Source organism: Opisthorchis viverrini (genome assembly GCF_000715545.1).
Source record: "Opisthorchis viverrini unplaced genomic scaffold opera_v5_28, whole genome shotgun sequence".
NCBI lineage: Eukaryota > Metazoa > Platyhelminthes > Trematoda > Opisthorchiida > Opisthorchiidae > Opisthorchis > Opisthorchis viverrini.
The window spans coordinates 1,897,282-1,914,048 of NW_008751684.1; the positions used below are offsets into that span (position 1 = coordinate 1,897,282).

At 42.8% G+C, this 16,767-nt stretch overlaps 1 protein-coding gene across 1 annotated transcript; it reads left to right on the forward strand.

The window, feature by feature from the left end:
• Nucleotides 1–943: 943 nt before the first annotated feature.
• Nucleotides 944–11,885, forward strand: T265_02350 (hypothetical protein; the record flags this gene model as incomplete). The annotated part of the gene is made up of 3 exons (XM_009166564.1): nt 944–1,117; nt 4,610–4,759; nt 11,814–11,885. The coding sequence occupies 3 exons, from the start codon at nt 944–946 to the stop codon at nt 11,883–11,885; spliced, it is 396 nt and encodes a 131-aa protein (XP_009164828.1).
• Nucleotides 11,886–16,767: the final 4,882 nt, after the last annotated feature.

A 16,767-nucleotide genomic window follows, 5' to 3' on the forward strand; every position in this document is an offset into this window, starting at 1 on the left:
CGCAGTAGTCATTCCACATAAAACCCAAACATAGGATGTTATTCGAAGACTGCTGAACTTAGCCAACATTAGAGTAGCTTTCCGGAAGGGAAAAACGCCACGCTCAGTTTTGGGGGCAATTAAAATATCCCCTCCCGGTTGCAAGGACTGGGGACTGTGTACATGAAATTCACCGCAACGTTTGCACTAAGGTTTGCATAGGATAAACTGACAGGGAATTGCACACCAGAATCGGTGAGCATAAAAGGAGGATAAGCAAACCACCAAGGAATGCGGATGGATAAAAAACGCTGGTCAAAGACTGAACGATGGCGGTACATGTCTTAGACACGGGACATGGAATAGATCTGGATAACGTGGAAGTTTTGAGACGGGTATTGCTGTTAACACCACAGCGGCTGATAGCCGAGGCGGTGGAAATCACCAAGCCTCACAGCGTTAACAGAATTGAGGGTGTGGTGGAAATCGGTCTAAAATAGGCCGAGTTCACATGTGACAGGGGGTGGGTGGGAATTCCAACCTGACCAGAATTCACAGAATCCCTCTTACACAACTATCGCAGCACTAACTCATCCACACAGACGGACAGAAAGTGCAAGCTAGGTTCAAGAGGGATCACATGAACTGAACCAGAAGAACCAACCAGTAGGTTGGACCCAGATTCCCGTAGGTTTCTCTATCGGTCAAACAGTTGGTCACCCAACCTAACACAAAAACCCTCGGTCGACACCTAACAGAGATTAGCTTGACTTGACTGATTGGCTCTCCTTCCGTCCTAAATCTCGACCAATCTCGCAACCTAGTCACTTGACCTGACGAAGCTTTTGCGTCAAAAGCGAAACGTCGTTGCCCAGCAATAAGTCTACCGATTGTTACCAAACTTTTCCGAAAACGATATCCAGCTTTGTTTTGAACGGACAGTATTTTGGACGCTGACATCAAAATGTCCGACCGGATAGCAGCTTTGAGTCGGGCGATCTGCTCGTCGCCCACGTTCACATGTTCGATACGTGGGATAGACAGAGTAACCGACCAATCAACCTTTTTAACGTCTGGTGTGCGGCTTCAGGCATGCAGTGACCGATCTTTTGACTGGCCCAGTTTAAAGGAACCAATGGTGAGTGGATCAGCAGTCGATATGAAAGGCGCGACTGATGGAAGCCTGCCTATGTGCCAAACAATCTAGTTGGTCATTAGATGCACACCCGAAATCTCTCCGATATCGTTGTTCCATAAAATTGTAGAATTTGATGCCGTTTTTAAAACCCGAATATTTCCCCAGAAAGTCACAGTTTGAAAACTCTGCGTCCCTCTATCTGTTTTATTAGAACTGATAAAAGACATGTGATAAGATATGTTAACATTTCTCTTGATCTCTTCCTTCGCGGACGTAAAACATGAAGTCCATGAAGTCATAAAGGAAACTACTCACAAGGTTGCGTCTCTCGAAAGACCAAAATAGTTTGCGAATGAGTTTATATTCGCTAATTTCGTGCAATTCGGTCTCAAGTAGAACATAGGGTTGACGGGAACTCGGGGACTGCCCCCACCTGATGAGCCTCAAGAAGGGCAAAACCGGTCGTGGGCGGTCGGGGAGTTTTCAGCAACCTTGTGAGTAGTGCATTACAAAAATATATATGTCTCGCGACATCTCGAATATCGTAGAGACTGAAACATGAGGTAGCCTGATGCAGCACATTCAGTTGCCTCGACACATCAAAACCGAAATGTTAAGCTGGGTTCCAGGTGAGTTTCTCGGAAAACCTGATCGAAACTAATTTGAAACTCACCCATCATCGCAAGATTTTGGCAACCACACTAACCGATTAGAGCCATTAGATTAGACAGCCTAGGCCTATAGCTGTGCAGAACAGATCCTCTGGTGATCGGATGGGGCGTAGCTCGTCTGTAGTATGAAGACTTTGTAAAGCCGAAATAAGCTTACGTCTCGGATCGGCGTTAACATGGCTGCCTTTTAACTGGAGGATGAATCAGGTGGCTGAAAAAATCGGAACCATTCGAGTTCCGGTCTTACTGTGAATTTTAATGGAACTTTCTGAATCATAGTTTCGCAGCAGAGTTCTCTTCAGGAAATCCTTCTCTTGCACTATTTGATAGGGGATGCGTAGTCTTGTGGGTGGCTAGAATAAGATCTTTACTAGCTCGCATTTATGAGCCAAATAATAAATAATGGTTCGGTCGTAGCTTCCTTCCGGTGCCTGGCTGTCATGACACCCAGACGAAGCACGAGAGCCGAGATACTGCCAGTTCGCCCAAGCCTAGACAGGAGCAGTCGAGATGAAGAGGTCGGATTTGAATCACGTAGCTTCTGGTCAATAAGTTCGCGTCTTAACCACTGAGCCATCTCACGCTATTGGAGAGCGACTGGTGTGCCATAGATATTGACCTCTGCAAGTGTTCTTACGGTGGACAGAACGCTTCAGGGACCCATCGATACGTCAGAAAATAAGTACATCCAAGACAGGCGGGCCGACATTTGATTCACACTCAGAAAGTTCGCGTACCACTGAGCCATCTCACGCTATTGGAGAGCGACTGGTGTGCCATAGATATTGACCTCTGCAAGTGTTCTTACGGTGGACAGAACGCTTCAGGGACCCATCGATACGTCAGAAAATAAGTACATCCAAGACAGGCGGGCCGACATTTGATTCACACTCAGATGTGTTATGTACGTTGGGGTGGATGGATATCTAAGAGGGACTGAAACTGCAGTATGTCATTAATGAAGAAAACGGTACCAAACCGCTTTTACAAACAATATTTCGAAATTTCATTAAGTCTTTTGTTCAGTCTCAGAAGGGCACTGTCCTTTTTAAGGCACCGCCCACATGTCGGATTATATTTCTGATCGATTTCAACATTCGTTCTACTCTTTGTTTATATAGTGCGTATGCTTTACCCATAAAACTAAGGAAAGTAAATGAGTATTAAAATATTGCAGCATGTATCTTCAGTCCGTCACTGAGGGAGCCCACTTTGGGAACAGAACACAACAATTAAGTGGCTTCTTTAGCTCGGTGTGATTGCTGTCCACCATTTTCTCCTTTCCTGTATTTGAGATACCTTGAAGTGGTAAGTAAGGAATAATTAGGTTAATTCTACCCACTATAAGATCGAACGTCAAACTTTCGTGTCTTATTAATGACAAACTATCCTATTGTTGCAGCAGACGCCCAAGGACAAAGGTAACGTATAGAAATTCATCGTAACTGGTAAGTTCAGTGCACTTTTTGTTTGCGAACAGCACATAATATGCTGCGTCTCCGACCAGGTCTAATACCCATCGTTATATTGACGTCCTGTTGTGCTTCCCTTAGCGCTAGCCCTTCCGTTGGCGTATTGTCACATCTAGGGCTAATGTGAGCTCAATCCTCCATTCTTGTCCATTTACGAAACAATGAGACCGCACATTTAACAAAAGGTTTCTGTATTATCTACCGGTATCAAACAAGATACCATGCTTTTCGTGTTCATTCGAGATATAGGTGAAGGCCAGTAAACAGCAAGCGACAATGGGTTTGCGTACTTATCGGGCGTTCCCTTGGAATACAATGACCACTGTGGCCAGTGGCTTCACTTTTGCTGGTTTGCTTGCCCTTTAAGTTGAGCAAAGATCCCCTGTGTCGGTGTGTCTTAGATTAGTGAAATTTCAAATTGTCCGCTCCGTGTACAGTTTACCGGATAATTACGCTCATGAATATAGCGGGCCTAAAGCCTATAGCTCTGACTTAAACTTCAAGCTAATATAGCGGCCTACAACCCAAGACCCTGACTTAAACTTCAAGCTCCTGTGTGGGAGCCATAAATTTGGGGCGTTCGAAATGATGTCGGAAGATAAAAAAACTAAGAGGCCGAAGGGTCAGTCTGTTCAGCAGTTTGGATTTAAACACTTCATTTTACTCGTTTCTGTGACTCGTTTTTCGTGGCCTGTTTGGACAACTTCACTGCAGGTGGCGCCACATTGTCTTACCATATGCGGCTATTGCGTATCGGCGCCATCGTAACATAGCTACTCATTGTATTTCTGTGGCCTGATTCATCCATCAACGCAGCAAGAATACTAGTCGCTGTGCCAGTGCGGGCCAGTAAAACTGCCTCTTTGATTTTGTGGCCTTTCTTTGGATGAAATTTTCAGTGTCGAGTAGCACGGCATAAATCTGACAAAGTCAAGCCACAAGCACAAGCCACTCCAACAACTAATGGAAAGTGTGTTGATCTTTTCATGTGAACAAGTGGAAAAAAGCGATTGACATTCCTGGAATATACCATGACAGCAAATGGAAATCCATCGAGTGCTTCGACTACTTTGCTGTAAGAAGTAACTTACAAATACTCTAGAATGTGCTTCAGATCGAGTGATGTAACTTTTTGTTTTAGAGCCGTAGGCGACAGCATTTTCAATGCAGTTGCTCAGCGCTAAAAGAACCCCTGGGGTTCCTTCGCAGATTTTTTCTCCACAGTTTATGGAAGTGCGAGGGAATGACCTTTTATCTTCGTATTTTGGATTTCTAACTCATTGAACTGTTTACTTCACCTTATGACTTTGTAGAATCACATCCCTCCAGGTATTTTTTTTAGCTCTCAGACACCTACCACAATGAATCGGAAATTTAATCAACCCGGAAAGACAGGACAGAACCCTGTGTTGAAGAAGATCAATGTTTTCTGGATGATGGCCCAAAAATTGACTTACAACGCAGCTCCACCAGACACAACTTCCGGAAAACCTTATGTAGTTTGTTCAAGTTCATACCATTCGTATCTCGTTTCTGTTAAGAGAGTTGCATGCCTAGTTCAGAGTTGCATATTTTCTGACTCAGTTCATTTCAAATGCTTCCTTATAAGCTGAAAGACAGGGTTTGTAACACACCCTCCTAAAGGACCCAAAGCTAGGCATGATCTCTAAACCCTCCATTCTAATGTTGGTATCTCCACATTGGATACAAACTGTTCTCTCGGTTTATATCCTTTTTCAGCGCATAAGGGAACAAGGAACGAACAAAAGACCAGAAATCAAGCTATAATCACTTCGCGCTCAGTGGTTGAAATTCTGCGGTGTTCTACGCATCAAGAGGAAAGAAAACACACCGCAACTTCCACAGGAGCCACAGACTTCCCGTGTTATTCTTCTAATTAATCAGAAAATGTGGATAAACAAACGTACGTTGTTTGTGATGGATCATTTTGTATAAACATATTGAGTCAGATAGTATTTCTTGCTCACCTACCGCTTTTAAGAAAGCTTTACCTGCGGAAGAATTCCGAAGCACTCAAAGTGTATATACGGATTAGCGTCCCAATACGCAATGAATAAAAATACATTATGGACTCTAGTGAATCGTGTCAGCAATGTCACGTGTACCCAACTCCTCGAAAATGATAGTCAGATGAACGTATGATGACTGTGCGTTTCTTGCGTTGTACGGAACGCCAACAACAAGGCGAGAGTACATCCAAGTTAGAAAAAACTATTGGCGGATGACCAGGTTTACCATAAAAAGACACCAACCGGTTTTGCCGATGATCTATCAACCCCAACATATTCTTGGGAGAACAATACTATGCATTTGATGGATTGACGGCCGCTCGTTCATGTGGAGGGAGTCTGGATGTATGCGTTGCTTATATCTGAAATTATTGAACCATTTGGCTGCCTTCTAATGAATGTCACAAAATTTCTCAACAGCACTCTTTTATGAGTCGCTTTTAAAGAGATGCGGGATGTCGTTATGTCCGCCACATCAATGCAAGATTTCTTTCAGTTCCCTCTAGGGAAAAATGCCAACGGTCGTAAGATTTACGTATCCACACAAACCGATAATACCTTTTAACTGACATTCAGCAGTGTTCTAGTGCGCTATTGCTGTGCTATTGCTGACTGGTTCTCCGTCAGCCTTAAAACCTCGCCAACTTGATAACTCATTCACTTGACTTGACGAAGCTATGGGGCCAAAAGCAAAAATTTGCGCAGTTATAAGTCCACCGATTGTTCACCAAACCTTCTGGAAGCGGCGACTTCTCAATCGGTATCAGACCTAGTCCCATTTTGTCTTCTCCTGTTTTGTTACATCATACGTGACGTTTTTTTCAGATTGCTTTTCGCATATGCGCTGAAAACGCTTACAAAAGCTGAAGAGTGGGTGGGAAGTTCGGTGGGCTTTGTTTAAATACGGAAATACAGAAGACTGTACTTAAGATACGTTCACTTTAGAGTCTCCTAAGTTACAGCTTGCCTTTATACCATTTTTTGGAAAACATTTAGCTCTATCCTGTCAGAAACGCCGATACCTTGTTAAAAACCGATTTCGAATGTATCACAAAAAACTAAGTCAATAGTTTTATTCTGCTATTCGGCCTAGGCTATAAATTTACGAAGCGTTTAGATTAACAGTGTCAGCCTTTTACCTGGCGCGGGACCTATGTGTAGGCCTTGCTTGGGTTAATCACCTCAAACATTGAGTGAATATTGGGTACGGTTGTCGTCAGCGTTTTCGTATTTATCTCACCACTGTTGGTACCGCGAGTATTCTCTATAGGATTTTAATCTGGTACTCGTGGTTCATTTGGGAATGAAGTTCTGATTGTTTTCTTTTTGTAGTTTTTTTCACAGCTGATGTCTTAGTTACAAGCACCCTAACGTAGTGAAACCTGGCGTACTACGCAACGAGAGATGATGTCATTTAGGCTCATAGAACTGCTATTTCGTGGAGTACGAAAGTATTTAATTGTTTTACTTTTCTTCAAACGGACGTTTCGTCTTTTTTAGATGGTATTTAGCCCTTCCTTTTGGCGGACTCACTCACCTGCCTATTCACTGAAAGTATCACCTTGAACCAACCATTGCTTCTTAAATCAGCAGTGGCATATTTTTCATCAAAGATATTTGATACGCATAGAGGTACAAAACTTCCATTACCTTGCCATACGGAAGCATTTTTTGAATAACTTGCCATTAGGATTTCGCGTGGCGTCTGAACACAGAGCGTATTCAGTAGGCATTAGTTTTCTTCTATATACTCTGAAATTCCGAAGCTATCCAAACTACATCTTCTGAAGCACTAGAGGTTGAATGGATTCTTAACATTAATCAACACTCGTTTAATCAATGAACAAGAAAGTTAGTATTGGTAGTCTGAGTAAGTCTGGAGATTTTAATGGAGATTTCGTCCTGTAAGTCAAGCCAATCTGAGCTGAAAAGTTGGGAATTAGCGTACAGCTGCTTCACCCTTACACAGACATACTTGCAATGAGCATCTCATGAAAATTCAGTTAGGGGTTTCAAATCCGCGACCTTCCGGTTAACAGTTTCAACACTTAAGCATTCGGTTATGATCGGATAGTCAGCAGTGTAATCAACTCGCACTTGAACCGGATACAGTGGTAAGCATCCTACATTCATGAAAACCATATCATGTGGTCACGTGTTGATCGACTGGCTATTCGATTATCGACTTATAAAAATGTCCTCATATTACCAGGAATCTATATGTAGCTCGAAAACAGAATGAGATGCACCCGATTGGTGACTTCTCATCTGAAAAGTCGCCACCCGAGAAGCCAGCTAATACGGGTGACCATGTGTTGTGGATCCCCATGATTGGTGGATGAGTGGCTCTGTATCCAGTCCAAGTGCGAGTTGATTACACTGCTGACTATCCGTTCATAACCGAATGGTTAAGTGTTAAAACTGTTAACCGGGAGGTCATGGATTCAAAACACTCAAATGGAGTTCCGTGAGATGCGCACTGCTGATGATTCTCAATAAAGATGAAACAGCTCTCCAGCACTTCTTGGCCTTTCAATATAGACTGGCCTTACTCATAAGGCGTGTTGATGTGCGATTATCAGAGGAAAGAGTTGTCATAATCTGGATTCCACTTAACCTTACGTACCTCCCCTCCATTCAACTAAATTTTCGCAATGCTTGTGAGGTCACGAAACAAATGGCTGGTTAAGATTAGCCATTTAGATCCACACATCGCTACTAACGTAATAAGACCTAAGCCTGTAGATCGAATTTTCTTTGCAATAAATCATCGTTTGCAAATATCATTTATAATATAAACTATGCAGTCAGCATCGATAAAATTCCACCGGCTTTGTTGTCAGTGATGTACATCTCTATCGGCAAAGTAAGAAATTCGGGAATGCTATCGTTTTTAATTGAGGATAAACCCCACACTCTTAGCTAAAGATTCGCAAAGTTACTGATATGGGTTAGACAATGTAGGCCAGCAAATATAGCTGACGAACACCACTAGGTTGCGAGACGTAGCTTGGTTTCCTTTCCCGCCCACCTAGGAAAAGCGGATATTGAAGCCGGATTTTCATAAACAACCATACCTTTTAAGCAATCCGTTGGATGGTCGTCACTTCATTCGACGATGACGGCGAATTGCTGGAATTGGTCTCTTGAGACATTGCTTTTACAAAGTTCTTTTCAGACATCATTTTTTAGTTTTGATATTGCAAACGACCCCTTTGCCAACGTCTACTGACTATTTGACTCCAAGAATTACGTGAACTTTACTTGAAGACAAGAATAATTGTAATTTGATTCCACAGTAACGAATTGTCCTCACCGACGGTGATCTCCACCCCAGAATTTCGTCTGTGTCCTTTATCATGAAAACCGTGCAAGGTGACGGCTTAAACATAGAATTACACGAAATGTAACTCTTTTTAAAGTTTGTGGCATAGCATTCCTCACATACAGAAGACCTATATCTAGCCTACGATATCCAAACAAAAAAAAACAAACCGATTTCATTAGCTTTCTAGAGTACTGCATTGTTCAAAAGCCAACCACTGCTTTTTCCTCTTCAAGTTTGCTTCGGTATTTAGTATTCAGCTTCCCTGGAGGCAAAAACTGAAGGCTGTTTAGTGTTATACCTTCTTAATTTTAAGAAAGTTTCGGAACACAAGAACATGGGACTCGACTGTCTCATTTTTTTATTTAGCGGCGTTTGTGGATAACGCTTTTGTTACCTCGACAATAATCATTTACCTTTCACAGAGACATTTTTTAACTTCGCTTTCCCATTAGATGACATTAAAAGACTATGTTCCAAGGCCAGTTTTCGCATCTTTTAGCTTACTATACCAAATATCATCAAAGCTAAGTGTTGATTTTACGCTATTGACGTGCCACGAATAACGACTGCTTTATTTATTAACTTCGCTTCCCATTAGATGACATTAAAAGACTATGTTCCAAGGCCAGTTTTCGCATCTTTTAGCTTACTATACCAAATATCATCAAAGCTAAGTGTTGATTTTACGCTATTGACGTGCCACGAATAACGACTGCTTTATTTAGAGATTCCGCATTACTGCTTGGTTTCATAAATATTGAGGTCGCTGTTGGAGTAAGATTTTCCAGCTGCTGCACTAACTGGGGGTCCGGTGCAGGTGAACTTTGAATTTTGAACGAAAAAATGAAGACTAAAAGTGCACTTCTAGGAGATAAGTCCGTTGATCGCAGTACCAACATTTGAATGGCCTTTGGGTTTCAGGTCACATATATCTGACAACGAGTGGTTTTGGAGCCATAACCGACTCCCCCCAATGTAAATCATACATTAGTATAGCCGTCAAAGAAATGTCAGAGAAACACTGGGGAATAATCTTACACACACCTTAATTGATGTATTTTGCCAACAGTTCTGTTGGAAATTGGAATCACCAGACAGCTGTCACGGGCTGCATTTTATTAGTTGTACTTCGCGCCTTAAACCAACCACAGGATTGTGTTTAAATTATAGCATTAATTACGTCAGGTAAGACGCGTTCTTGTTTGTACTCTAACTTATTGTACTTTTGAAGTGACCTTTAGGGCGCCGTTCGCTGAAAATAATACAGATTGAATCATATCTGCGTGTTTTCGAAGCAATGACTTTTAACTTGTCACCGTTTACGGCTTCCCTTCTTATACATTACCGAGCAGTGCACATGCAAGTATCATATCCTGAATGCAAAGGGTAGCTTAGAACGCCCAACAGTCTCAAACCTAGATCACGGGATCCGGTATACAGTGGATTATTAGGTTCTCCCTGTCTTATCAAGGCGTGTGAGTGAGGATGCGTGTGCAGTACTATTGTACCCAGAGCTAAAAATACCCGCATGTTTAGTTTAAACGCGCGACAGCACTAAGACTCATTCCAAGTCGGAGCCATTAGTCATAGCACCAACAAGTAATACTATAAGGCGATAACTTTTCCACTTTACAACTTTTACTTTGATAAGCATGTAGTACAATTGTTAACATGACCCACACTGGAACGTATCACTCACCATGGGGCAAGGACACAAAAAAATTATCTTCTGCAACCAGTCGGGCTGATATCCGTCAGGCTTTCTTGTATGGATGAACCTGCTGTAACAGCGTTTCAAGCAGTGCAGCTTGGGGCATGGAAGACCACAAGCCTGAATAAAACAGTGAGGCTTCAGAAAGCGCTAGGTGAGTGGCCATAAAAATGACCAAAAGGCCCTTTCATTTATATGGTTCAAACGAAGTTATCACCGTTCCATTACAATTCCTGGCGTGCTAAAACATTCGTACTCGTACAAGACTACAGGTTAATGAATTTCGGTTTTCTCCTTCCTTCATTAAAAATGTTTTCCGGAACGCGTTGTTCTCTATTACGTTCCGTTGGTTATGACATCTGTTTTTCGCGAACCATATTTTAGATTAATCTGGGACCTTTTCAGAGTGGTTGGTCATTAGAAAACAATATTACTAGGTCACATGCACACTCACTTTGGTGTTACGTACAGTAAGTGAGGTAAATTGCCACAGCGGCTACTATGATAAGATCAGCGACTGCTTGAGCAGTGACGGTTAGAAAAACACGCTATAGGACCGAAAAGTTCACAAAGAACCATTTTTCGGTGCATGTTCATCACCTGTTTTTCATTATCCTGAATTGCTGACGCCAGATCGTACGTCTGAAACACAGTAGATTCTTCGCATCGTTTGCGGATTATCAAATTTCCAAGAGGTGCAGTTCGTCCGCCAACAGATTAAATTGTGTCCGAAAGCCACCTAGGCACGTTGGTGGTGGCTTGAAGGCAAGTGTAAGAAGCACTACCTTTTCCGGTGTACTACAAAATGACACACAACATTGGTTTTAGGAATGATCTGTGACAAAAGCTTCGGAAGACATGTAACGAAATTACCCCAGCTGCCGAGAATATGCAGAACAACACTGCAGCCGCATCACAGGACAGAAGGAGGAAGTGCATATACCTACAGAGGTGTCAGCCTCCTAAGCTGGACTGTGTTTTTGAATTACAAGCTGCAAGTGGGATGAACTACGCTAAACTTCCCTACATATGCCGATTGGATGATAGAGCAGCATCAGGTGTGCCGGCTCTACCTGCCTCACGTATTTTGCGATACACGCATAATCATTAGGCAAACCACCTTAAAGACATGGACCTCGGCCACCTGCACTTCTCTTCGGTGAAGATGATGCGACGTGAACATTCTATAAGCTTGCATGAGCTACCTGCATTCCTGGCATTGTGGTGTATGATTCAAGGGACGGCAAAATTGGAGCATTTGTTCTATTAAGTGACCACTGGCGCTTGCCTGCCGATTGCTTGTCACGGTGCGAAAGTGAACTGGTCCGGATTGGGCCACACAGGGAGTCCAATTAAGGAGAGGTCCAGTGGCCACACAGTGCTCTTATCTGCAAAACTTTTGCAATTATTAAAAACCTTTTACACCAAAATTTTGCATTTTGTTGCGTATGTTCATGCTAAAAATCATCTTAATTGTTCTTCAGGTCTTTTCTGGTCATCAAATTTTATTGCCTTTCGAAGCAATTATACCCTATGGTGGTCTGGCTGCCCAATAAGTTACTTTACCAGGAGTGTGTGGCAAATAAATAAAAATAATAACGCTAATTGAGTATACATTAATAAAGATGTCAGATGGAACAGGCTCACTAATAACTGTTCTCTTTAAAATAGTTCGTCGTTGGTCCAGGTCAGCGTATAAACCATAATCCAAGCACAGTTGTCCAGTGGTCTTCTTCCGAACAGTTTTCACATATAATAGATTCCGAAGATAACCTGAAAAGTTTTGATACCAGAATTAGCACTTGAGACTGGCGAATGACCGCTTTAAGCGCGGGCGAAATCAGGAGAGAGACGCAAAGCACATGACCACGTTTGTATCGCGTGAAATGGTACAAGTGCATGTATTTTTAGTTTTTCGCATTCAAGCAATAACAGTTATGCAATTGACGAAATAAGTAGTTTTGATGGAAGAAAAATAAAGGTACAAATCACCACAGTCCTTAGCGGAAAAAGTCAGGTGGAATGCTTCCGTAGCATCGCTGAGATTCCGGGAAGACTACATAATGCTCAAAAGTGCGAACTCGTGCTCTGAACTCAATGGCTTAGCCCATTTAGTCCATCAGGAGCACGTCGTAGCTTCCGGAAACTCAATTCCATGGTGCGAATACCGTGCGCCTGTAGTGGATAACGCTAGCAAATACCAGTTTAAAGTAGTTAAATCAAGCGAGTAAAAATAGGCGAGATGGTACAACTCACAGTTCGTTGGTACAGTTAATTATTACCACCACAATGAATCCAAATCGATCTCTTTCCTGGAATCTTCCTTAATATATTCCTAGATACTTTCTATCCCGTCGTAGTCTGATCACCGCTCGTTAATGCACTGGCAGAGTAACTCGCCACAGCAAGAAGGGAACACGCCTTTCACGAAGTACAGAATTAGTATTGTCTGTATCCATCCATATTTCTTTGCTATCATTTAAACAAAAGTTATTCGGTATGAAGAGAAGAGGAACAAGCTGAGATTTAGTGAGAGAGAGAAAGCGGTACAATTTGAGTAATGATAAGTTACAAAGAAAGTACTAATGTTCAATGGTCAGAAGGATCACCATACGCCCATAAGAACCATATACAACCAGAGGGCCATTGGTCAGTTGGCATTCACAGGATTGTTTGTATAGCTCTCGCTGGGATTCGGATCGTTTTCAGGTAGCAGAAAGGAAAGCTTAACCGTGACATGGCGCAGTTTGTCAAAATGGGTGCCTGTTATCCACACAATGCACTCGGCTGCAAAGCCTTTACAAGTAGAGTAAAAATTTGTTCAGCAAAATATTGCATTTTGTTGCGTGTGTGCTCAAACCGAAAACCGTCCTAATCTACATTCAAATTTTTGCGGCCTATAAAATTTCAGTACTCACTGAAGCGCCCATGACTGTGGCTGAAAAGTCTTGCGGGATAATTTCCCAGCATCGCTGAGACGCCGTGACGCCTAAATTGGGCTTAAGAGTTTGAACTGGTACTCTCAACTCAATTGCCCGACATGTAAGAACTTCCAACATTCAATTCAATTACGCGAATACTGAGGGCCGTCAAAAGGTGAGCGCTCTAGGCCCCACTGGATTGAGCCCTCGTCATTTGTTTAAATTTATCAAAACTCCGGTGACTACATGGAGGCTTTTTAAATATGGTTCAACTCTCCGCGGTTACACTCGAGAATCCACTTTTCAAACTTTACAAACTTTTCCCTGGAGGTACCATTGCTGAGCTAGCCTGCACGGCACCATCTCCTCAACGTGACTTCCACCACCTTCTTATAACAACAAAATCGGTGAGCTTAATTGGCTTCTGAGTTCGGAGTGGTGACATCTTTGATATTTGTTGTTGAATTCCGGTAACTCCTAACATGCATCACCATTCAATGGGATATGGCAGGTCATTTAGTCTTTCTTGAGCCACGTCATGCGTGATACATGCAGCCGTGCCAGCTGGCTGGCACCAACAAGGTTTCCATATCCATATATCCACCGATTTTAGCGAATGATTCACAGCGCGCATCACAATAATCCCATGGTTTCTCAGCTCGTGCCCAACTCACTGTTATATTAATTTAGCAGTTATGTAAAGTATGCTCTTCAATTTAACCAGCGAACACCACGATCAGCGCTGATGTCGACAAACTGTTGGCAAAATGTTGGCAGCAGCATTAGAGTCTGCGTGTTGTAGAAGAATCGAGAGACAGCGATTATTTGAACGTGAGGCCCAACTTCTGTTAGTAGAAAACGGAAATATATCACTTGAGGGGGAACCCGGTGAGCAAGACTGTATATCAACAATACTTATGCATTGCATGATCTAACCAACACATTGAAATTCCATGATGAACAGCCAGACTCTAGCTTTATGTCGAACTCCGTAAGGAATCGCCGATACCAGCCTACACGGTCCATTATTTTAACAACGAGTCTCGAAGACTTGAAGATGCCTCAGTCATGCTACCCACAGGGGCCATATCTCAGCGCATCACAATAATCCCATGGTTTCTCAGCTCGTGCCCAACTCACTGTTATATTAATTTAGCAGTTATGTAAAGTATGCTCTTCAATTTAACCAGCGAACACCACGATCAGCGCTGATGTCGACAAACTGTTGGCAAAATGTTGGCAGCAGCATTAGAGTCTGCGTGTTGTAGAAGAATCGAGAGACAGCGATTATTTGAACGTGAGGCCCAACTTCTGTCAGTAGAAAACGGAAATATATCACTTGAGGGGGAACCCGGTGAGCAAGACTGTATATCAACAATACTTATGCATTGCCATGATCTAACAACACATTGAAATTCCATGATGAACAGCCAGACTCTAGCTTTATGTCGAACTCCGTAAGGAATCGCCGATACCAGCCTACACGGTCCATTATTTTAACAACGAGTCTCGAAGACTTGAAGATGCCTCAGTCATGCTACCCACAGGGGCCATATCTCACTGCCATACATCAAAACGGCTTGTACCATACATAAGTCCATTGGGATTCAGGGATATGCCTGTTTGTAACATGGGTGGTCCAAACAAAATGACTTTCTTTGTGTCATCTAAAAATAATTGCACCTTCTCCTGTTGGTAAATGAGAGCGATGTCGCCTGCATATCCTATATCTATGAGATTTTTGTTTGCAGCTACTTGAACATACGGTTTTGAGGACTTTCAAGCGTTCACCTCATTGGCGCGTCCACCATTGTATACAGCAACAACAAAGTTGAAAAAACTTGAGGGGCACATTTTTGTACAGAAGCCTTTAAGGAGCTCTCGGTATACTCCCGCACGCCAGGAAATCTGAGAATACAAAGGGCTATTTTTTCACAAACGCCCGAGGTATTTCCAGATTGGAAAGTATTATTTGGAAAAGGGTGCTCAGCCAGGTCAAATACACCTAAAAATCTAGCAACTTTGAAACCGTGGGTCGTTTTTACGAACAATGTTGTTTAAGCACCTGACGGGGTGTAAGGATTTGGTCAGAGCAACGCCCATCAGGCCACCATCTTGCTTGACGCTCTCGATTCAGTGCTTCCCAATCCACTATAAGGCCGCAAAGAACAAGTGACGCAAAAAGTGTCGTTTCCACTGGATTCATCCTGACTACTGTGCAGTTGTCTCACTCAACACAGGTCTCTTTGAAAGTGGGCACTCTCACTAACCTTCCTCAGTTGCCTAGGTGGGTCAGAACAAAAGCTTGGTAGCGTTTGAGGGAACATATTTAGTCATAAGCCACCATCGTCTGAGCTTTTCGCCCAAGATTGTACTTTAGCTGTAGGATCCAAATTAATGGTAGGGAGTGGCGGCTCGGCCTAGTGGTCGAAGTGTCCATTTCTTCAGTATTGTCAGTCTTTGGTGTTTTTGATCATCAACGTTTCCCGGAAATCGGTCGCAGAAGTAAACTAAAATGATTTTCAAACAATTGGAAAATGTTTGGGACCGATTGGGGTGGTCGAAGATTTCTTCAGTATTGTCAGTCTTTGGTGTTTTTGATCATCAACGTTTCCCGGAAATCGGTCGCAGAAGTAAACTAAAATGAAATGAAAACAATTGGAAAATGTTTGAGACCGATTGGGAAGTCATCGTTTCAGAGGGGTTTGGTAAACAATCGGTGGATTTATTGCTGGGCGACGTTTCGCTTTTGACGCAAAAGCTTCGTCAGGCCAAGTGAGTAAGTAAGTAGGTTGATTGGGTTTTAAGGCAGTCAGGGAGCCAATCCGTGAGATTCCTTATGACTAGTGACGTGATCAGTGCTGGGTGTTCAGTCTGATGTCTCTGTTTGTTGATTAGTGGTGATGACTAAGCTTTACGATAGATTGGTTTGGGGGGTTCGTCTTTATGATGAACACGGATTTTCTCGTCCCTGCTTCTTTAGTCTATGTCACCTTAATGGAAAATTCTTCTTGGGGTCGTTCACAGATTTCGTTCACCTCTGTTCGTCCAAGGGTAATGGGACAATTAGTTTGGGGACGGGGGTGGGGTGGTTAATTGGATCTAACGTTGCTTGGATTTTTGTACTTTTAGACCCAGGCGATGTCGCTGATAACTGCACCCCGCCTCGTGTCATCCCGGATGATCTAGCACCGCTCTCCACACGTTTGCAAGTTCTACCCCCTCTATTCTATTCACGCTCGGATGCTTGGCGATTTCCACCGCCTCGGCCACCAGTCGCTGTGGTGTGAATCTTAAACTCCGTCTCAGGATTTCCACATTTTCTAAATCTATCCCATTCCCAGTGTCTAGAGCATGCCCTGCCATTGCTGAATCTTTGACTAACGCCTGGTATTCATCTGCGTTTCTCGGTGGTTTGTTAATGGAACGCTTATGCTCACCGATTCTGGTGTGCAATTCCCTGGCTGTCTGACCTATATAAACCTTCGTACAGTCGTTACATTTTATTTTGTATACA